At 23.9% G+C, this 8,733-nt stretch overlaps 1 protein-coding gene across 8 annotated transcripts in view; it reads right to left on the bottom strand.

The window, feature by feature from the left end:
• Positions 1-8,733, bottom strand: part of LOC126901699 (peripheral plasma membrane protein CASK) — an 81,954-nt gene that overhangs the window by 63,976 nt on the left and 9,245 nt on the right. For all 8 annotated transcript variants that reach the window (XM_050678385.1, XM_050678379.1, XM_050678380.1 and 5 more), the window contains one exon: positions 6,560-6,742. In XM_050678385.1, coding sequence (XP_050534342.1) covers positions 6,560-6,742 — 183 coding nt within the window. The remainder of the gene's footprint in view (positions 1-6,559; positions 6,743-8,733) is intronic.

The following is an 8,733-nucleotide window of genomic DNA, read 5'->3' as shown; positions in this document are numbered from 1 at the left end:
AAAAAAAAAAAAAAAAAAAAAAAAAAAACACATCATAGTAAAACCAATACCTTCTCAGCTTCGCATCGAAGCTAATACACACATCACCTAAGGGTGTGACTTTAAATTTTATTACACATGAAAAAATTGTCGACAAAATATTTTGTCAAATAATGTATAAATTATTTCATTCAAATAGTTCAATCTTTTACAAAAAAAAAAAATTAACTGAAAAATATTTTGTTTCAAAAATTTTCAATGGTGGGACTTTGGTATGTATAAAAAAATATTAATATATATATTTAATGACATTATCTTTATTCCAGAATAATAATTTTTATCTGTAAGAATAAATCTGACCTACTTATTCTTCAGCAAAATATTTTTCATCAATAAAATGTTCAGAATTTACAAATGTAAATAAAAACATTAAAAATTCTATAGTTACTTAAGGAGTATGATTTAAAACTTATAGTTTCATTTAAATATTCGATTGTTATGAAGTAATCATATATTTTCATTTAAAACTTAATTCTTTAACTTTATAGAATATCTAACTTTTTAGTAAAATTATTTTTTTTTTAGTTTTATATATTATGTATTGTGTTCCACAATGATTCATACATTTTGGATGTAAAAGATAATGTGTTCTTAGATTTCCCATGATAGCCTTATGTCAAACAAATTCCCAGAGATGACCTGTTATGTGTAACTAACACGCAGTGTGAATGATATCATTATACAGTTGTTATTGTCATCCAACTCCTCGAAGTCATAAACGCAGTTTTCATTAAAAAATAGAAATACAGTAGAACAGAGGTTATAAGCGATCTTATGAATGTTTTATTAAGTCCATTGAACATTTTATGCTTGCTTTATTAATGAACTTTTAAAGAAGTTTTAGCTGTGCAGATATAGCGGCGAGTGGCGTCAATGACTCTAAAATAAATTTATGCCTAGCTTAATAAATATAGGCTTAAAATTTTTTGTCAAAATTAGTAAAATTTCTGTACAAATTCTTTATTTAATTTTCATTTTGTTATAACTCTATAGTTTCAGAAACAGTTAAACATATGAAATTTTTACTTATTACAATTTTTAAAAAAAATGTTGAAATCAAATAATAAACGTTTTTGTATGTGGAATATTATCTATAGATATAAGCATTCGTCAATTAGAACAAAAAATCTGTAATATATTTTTGTAAAATCGATAAAATTTGTGTAATCTATAATTTTTTAGGTAATGTAATGGATTTATCTAAAAAGTTGTAAGTATTTAATTTATAAAAAATATTTGTATCTACAATTTACATTCTATTTTTTATAAGTTTTATGTAAATAACCATAAAATTACCCTTAATGTTCAATTTTCAACACTGAATAGGCACGAGGTAAAATCGTCTGATTGACTTCAAATTTGTTTTAGTTCATTTATATATATGCACATGAACAATATTAATATAAGCCCAAAAAATAAAAAGTTAAATAAATATGTCTGAAATCAATATAACTTTACTTCAATACTAACTAAAAATAAAAATCGAAAATTAATATTAACCCTTTAGCATGCGCGTGCCTATATTTAACGTTCATAGTCGCGTAGACTATCAGACCCCATTTCTAAAAAAGTATAAAATATGTATAAAAAAAGTTCATTTTTTTAAATTCAAAGACAAAAGCTTTTACTATTACAAAATGTATTTTAATTAATTTTTCTTGTATTTCTTTGAGCTCAAACACAGCTTATATTTATTAGTTTTATGTGTATTTACATTTATATAATCGTTTTTCTGAATTGAATTTTTTTATTATTAATATTACAATACATATAATCATTAAGATACGAGTATATACAATTATTCTGAATCTGATGAACATTGATTTTTCTCCCAACAGTCTTTGCATACTGTTTAATATACGCGATGTATTTATTACATGTTTTGTTCTTATTTGTTCCGTATCAACGAGTAGTAGAAATTATCAATAGATTATTTATTTTTAAAACTTAATTGCACAGTCGGTGGTAGATCCACATAATTCCAATTCCACAATATTATATCGATTATAACATTGCATTTACAATAAAACAATATTTTGAAAAAATTACAAGTCCAAAAAAAAATTATAACGTTACAAGTCGCGTGGGGGTAAATATGACCCATTTCAATTTTGATGAATATTTTCAAAGTCATACATTTTTTTTTCGAAGGTATTTATTTATAAAATTCGATTCAATATTACAATAAAAACCATCTTCTAAATTTATATCTATGTACACCTTTTATGCAATATAATGCATCCGTTTTTATTTATGTAGGGGTATGTTAGACCCCCACGCGACTGTTTAAGGGTTAATGTTATTTACAACAAATTATTAAAACACAATAGCACTAAAAAAATGCTTCAGTTAATGATTATAAAAAGTTCTCGAAATGGTAAAAATCTTGCTAAGCTCAAACTCTTTTTAAATCGTAAATACTCCTAATGGATAAAACTAACAGAATTCTAATAAATTAACTGTTTTGTTCTTTTTGTTCACTTATAATTTGTGATCAATTATTACTGAGCAACAATTACAAAAGCATTAAGAATCGTTTTCGATACTCAAAGACTGCACGACAAGATAGGGTAAAGCGAAAAGAATAGGGTTATGTTTTTGATGAGTCAAAATCTTTCACGGTCAATTGACTAGATTTTGACGTGACGAATTATATAATTCAGTAATAAAATAATAATTAATTATTAATCAAACTATCAGTAACCTTTTATTTAAAATTTAGGTTGGACAACAAGTTAGTAATTTTTTTTAACTAGTTATTTTAAGTTAGATTTAAAATAATAAAGTTAAGTTATAATTTACGACTTATAAATTATAAGTTAATACATTTTATATAATTTATAATTTCGGACTTTATTTTGTATTCAATTGCTACTGAATGCTATTTTTGGGTGAAAATTCTCGATTTTATATTTTACATTTTTTACTTTAAAATGCTATAACTTTTTAAAAATTGTATGGATCAATACAATTTTTTCATGAGAAGTAGTATTTATATACATCTTTTATTCGACAAATTTTTTTTTTAAATCAGACTATTTCCTTATATACGGGGGGGGGGGTCAAATCTGAAAAATGCATATAGAAAGTAGACCTTTTTCAACTTAACTTTTGAAAGTGTTTCGGAAAGTCTGACACTTTTATATATATCTAAAATTAAAGGTAATATAATATACTTTATTATGGAAAAAAAAATTTGACCTCTGGACATGTCTTCGTGGTAAAAATGGCTACCAAATACTATTTTTGGGTGAAAATTCTCGATTTTATATTTTACATTTTTTACTTTAAAATGCTATAACTTTTTAAAAATTGTATGGATCAATACAATTTTTTCATGAGAAGTAGTATTTATATACATCTTTTATTCGACAAATTTTTTTTTTAAATCAGACTATTTCCTTATATACGGGGGGGGGGTTCAAATCTGAAAAATGCATATAGAAAGTAGACCTTTTTCAACTTAACTTTTGAAAGTGTTTCGGAAAGTCTGACACTTTTATATATATCTAAAATTAAAGGTAATATAATATACTTTATCATGGAAAAAAAAATTTGACCTCTGGACTTGTCTTCGAGGTGAAAATGGCTACCGAATGCTATTTTCGTATAACAATTCTTGATTTTATTTTTTACATTTTTAACTTTATAATGCTATAACTTATTGAAAAGTGTATGGATCAACACAATTTTGTTATGAGAAATAATATTTTTTAATAATCCTTTTTTCATTCGACATACTTTATCTTAATCAGGATATTAATAAGGAACTAGCAGATCATGTAACTTTTGGAATAATCGACCAATTTTTTTAAATTAAATACTATCTAAAGATTTGCATCGAAGCGTTTTTTTTATAGTGATTTTAATCACTGTCAGATATCATTATACTTGATCTAACTATGCCACGTCACCACTGTGCCGCGACCCCCCTTTGCTGGGTTTTTTTTTTCATTATTTTAAAATTTTCGGTAAAATTTAATTCTAAGTAAAAAAAACTTTTATAAAATAACAAATAATTGTGCAAAAAAATTGTGTTAAGATAAAAATTAAAATTAAAAATACAGGTTTTTAATTTTTAATTTTAACCGGACTGTGATCGGTTAATTGACATCGTACCAACCCTAAAAAAGACTAATAGAAAATTACATCAAGTATAATATATGATACTCAGGGAGTTAACTTACTAATCTATGTTTTATCATCGTACTGTCACTAATTTTACGAAATTCATCACACTACTTCTAACAACAGTTATATAATTAAATGTCTCAAAGTTCACAGATGTATCTTTCATAATTTCTGAAGCATACAAGTCGATGTGCTTAGAAAACATATAATAGTTTAAAATTTATACAAGTTGACAAGTATAAAACCACTAAAGTTTCTTGAAATCGTTATCAAATAGGGCACATTAAGTGCAAATGACATCTGTGTAATTTCGTATCTTTAGTTGAATATACCCAAAAGTATTAAGTTAACCTAGACAATTTTAAACTAAGGAAAATATTTAGCTTAAAATTTAAATTATTGTAAATCTAGTGCATGTTTATTATTTGGAAATAATACAATTATTTCAATTAATTCAGTGGAAATGCAACAGTTGATACAAAAATTACGTATTAAAACAGAATTTAAAGAATGATTAAGTCTGTAGTACAATATCGACGCATTAATACTAAGAATAATTGTCTAATAAATTGTACGCTATGCTTTATTTTAACAAATTATATTTTGGTTTGAATAAAGAACGAAATTAAATCTCAATAAAATGTAAAGCCAAGTTATTATTATTAATTATTTAAGCTCCGAGCAAATATATAGTAATATTTCAATTTCTATTAGTATAAAACTACCACTTTAAAAACGTATCTTTTTGAATAACAAGAATTCTTTTTTTAATGCATGTAAATCTCAACAAAGAAATAGCCTGCATTTTAACATAACATTAAAAATTTTCGTTCTAAAAGAAAATCCTATGAATATCTAGGTGAAATATAAATAATATACTAAAGTTCTATTAATTCTGCTAAGCGATTTAAACTATATTTTTTGTAAAATAATAATTAAAAATATTTACTTTGCAAATCCACTATTACTTAATACTACAGTATTAACAATTAAAGCTTAACGCACAATGGCTTAAATAAATCTAGTTGAGTAAAATAAACTTAAATGCAATTAATAAGTTTTTGTAGATAGATCAAAGTTAATAGTTGAATTTGTACAAATTACATAGATAACTATAATACCATGATTGCATTTAATTTTGACTTTAAATAAATAAACTCTTTTAACTATAATTATAATTTATAATGTAATGACAATAACCTATTTCAAAAAACGTCATTAGGACATGATATAACTTTCGATAAAATATCCTTGCAATGTGCATACTCCAACATTAATAATATTATTGTCAGATAAGAAAAGTGAATAAGTTTTTTTAATTTAAACATTATCTTCAATGAGCTAATTTTTCATATTTTAAAATTGACATCAAGAAAATTTTCAATTTAAATTTTACATAATTATTAGAAATTAGAAATAAAACATGTTAACATATATTAAACAATTCTTACAAACTATGACTAATAAATAATGAAGTATGAATGTAATTAGTGTATTCAAATATTTTTGAGTACTTCAATGTCTAAGAAACTACATGAAGAAATGTTGAACTTTATGATTATCACTATAAATTACAGTGACAGGTAAACTGATTTCGAGTAATTAATGTTCATATTTGAAAACTTTTCTTTGAATTTAGATACACTTTGTCGAAGTCTTAACAAGCATCATTTTATTAATTAAGAAAAAACTTAGATATAAATGTTACCTTGAATCATATATAAATATACATAAATTGAAATTTCCTGTAACACATGACTAAAATCATTAAATAAATAGGGCAAATAAACACATAAAAGAACGCATAGTCCCAGTATATTCAAAAGCTACAACCATTAATTTAAACAAAAAATAAAATAAAATAAAAAGTGATAATATCATATTTGATTAAATAGTATTGAAGTAATAACTAGAAAATTATTTAACTATCCTAAAATTTTCATGTCATGATGAATAATTATTATTATAAGCACTAAACTGAGACAAAAGCTCATCGAGACTTCTCATTTATTTATTTACCTCTAACCCTTCATTAACATTTTCAAGTAATTTATAAACATATACTTATCTCTTTAATTTTATTATAGATAAATTATAGTCTCATTCTAGTTTCCCTGTTAAATTTTCCTGTAAAACTAGCTCTAAACTAGAGGTGACCAAAGAAATAATCATGATAGCCCCCTTAAGAAATTTAAGAAATTTGGCTGATTTGTATAACAATAAATAACTTCTCACAAATATTTTTACATTTAAGCAAAGATAACTTTTTATTATCTACTAAAAACTAGTTGACAAACGAAAAATTACAGTATTATTTTTAAAAAATTATACGACATAATCTTTTTTTGCAATTAAATTTACAGTGGCAAAAAAAAATGTTCATACTAACCTTTATAAATGGGTTAATCAATATATCTCTTAATTGAACACAATCATGAGCAGATTTAGATTGATTAGGCAATGTAGATAATATATCAAGAACATCATGAGCTAAGCTAACTAAATCTTCAGATAATGGTATTGGTGGTTTCTTTTCTATGTCAGCTCGGCTTGTGTTTATAAAGTGGTACAACTAAAATAAGTTGAAATTATATAAATCAATAATAGACTACAATCACAAAAAATACATTCTACATAAATTATACATTAAAGTTTTAAATTGATTGCAACAATTAAAAAATAATAACTTTTATAAGTAAAATCAAAAATATTTTAATAAGCTTATTTTAAATTTAAGTAATATGTTAATAATATGACTCAAAAATAATTTAAAAATATATAAAATTAATACTACTAGAATAAGATGTGATCCTTCACAAAATAGAAAAAAATGTATAAAAATTTCATTTTTTTTTAAATTGTCCTTAATTCAAATTTTGATTGATATCACAGCTTAACAAAATTTGGATTATGGAATGTTTATGAAATTTATTTTTAATTCTGATTCTAAATATGCCCTTAGTTTTGTTGTACCATTAATATTTTAACCACAATTTAATTATTTATTAAACTAGATTTTTTCAAATAAAATGTTAATTTTAAAAAAACCCAGCACAGGGGGGCAAGGCACAGTGGTGATGTAGCATAGTTGCATAAAGTATAATGATATCTGACAGTGATTAAAATCACTATAAAAAAAAAACACTTTGATGCAAATCTTTAGATAGTGTTTAAGTTTAAAAAATTGGAGGATTATTCCAAAATCTATTTTCAACGTGAAGACAAAATAAAGTCCAAAATTTTTTTTTTTCATAATAAAGTACATTACATTATCTTTAATTTAAGATGTATATAAAAGTGTCAGACTTTCCGAAACATTTTCAAATATTAAGTGTAAAAGTTAAATTTTTTTGAAAAAGTTGTCATTTTAAATCCCCCCCTGTGGGCAGATAAAGGGTCAGATTTATAAAAAAAATATACCAAATGATAGGTAAAGACATCATGCATTTATAAAAAAAAATTTATATTGATCCATACATTTTTCAAAAAGTTATAGCATTATTAAGTTAAAAAAATAAAAAAGAATTATTTTACAAAAATCTTAATTTTTTTATTAACATTGATGTCTATTTTCACCACGAAGACAAGTCCAGAGGTCAAATTTTTTTTTCCATGATAAAGTATATTATATTACCTTTAATTTTAGATATATATAAAAGTGTCAGACTTTCCGAAACACTTTCAAAAGTTAAGTTGAAAAAGGTCTACTTTCTATGTGCATTTTTCAGAATTGAAACCCCCCCACCCACCGTATATAAGGAAATAGTCTGATTTAAAAAAAAAATTTGTCGAATAAAAGATGTATATAAATACTACTTCTCATGAAAAAATTGTATTGATCCATACAATTTTTAAAAAGTTATAGCATTTTAAAGTAAAAAATGTAAAATATAAAATCGAGAATTTTCACACAAAAATAGTATTTGGTAGCCATTTTTACCACGAAANGATCCATACAATTTTTAAAAAGTTATAGCATTTTAAAGTAAAAAATGTAAAATATAAAATCGAGAATTTTCACCCAAAAATAGTATTTGGTAGCCATTTTTACCACGAAGACATGTCCAGAGGTCAAATTTTTTTTTCCATAATAAAATACATTACATTAGCTTTAATTTAAGATACATATAAAAGTGTCAGTATTTTCGGAACAGTTTCAAAAATTAAGTTGAAAAAGTTAATTTTTTGTGAAAAAGTTATCATTTTAAATCCCTTCCTGTGGGCAGGTAAAGGGTTAAATTTATGAAAAAAATATACCAAATGATAGGTAAAGACATCAAGCATCTATATAAAAAAAAATTATATTGATTTGTTCATTTTTAAAAAAAGTTATGGCAGTTTTTAGTAAAAAAAATTTCGAAAATTATCGATTTTTAAATTTGTAATTTTTTTAGGAGGTTTCCTCCATTTACGGGGAACGAAGGGAAATTTTTTCAATTTTTGAGGGTAATGTCTTCAACTAGATACGATTTGTGATCTTTTGAAGTATCGTTGAAAGAAATCCGTTCGATGAGAGCTGAGAAACAGTGGTGACAAAAAAAAAAAAAAAAAAACTTAGAAAAA

The sequence above is a fragment of the Daktulosphaira vitifoliae genome, unplaced genomic scaffold (assembly GCF_025091365.1).
Source record: "Daktulosphaira vitifoliae isolate Bord-2020 unplaced genomic scaffold, ASM2509136v1 Scaffold_3, whole genome shotgun sequence".
Classification (NCBI taxonomy): Eukaryota; Metazoa; Arthropoda; class Insecta; order Hemiptera; family Phylloxeridae; genus Daktulosphaira; species Daktulosphaira vitifoliae.
This window is presented reverse-complemented; position numbering and strand designations above follow the sequence as displayed.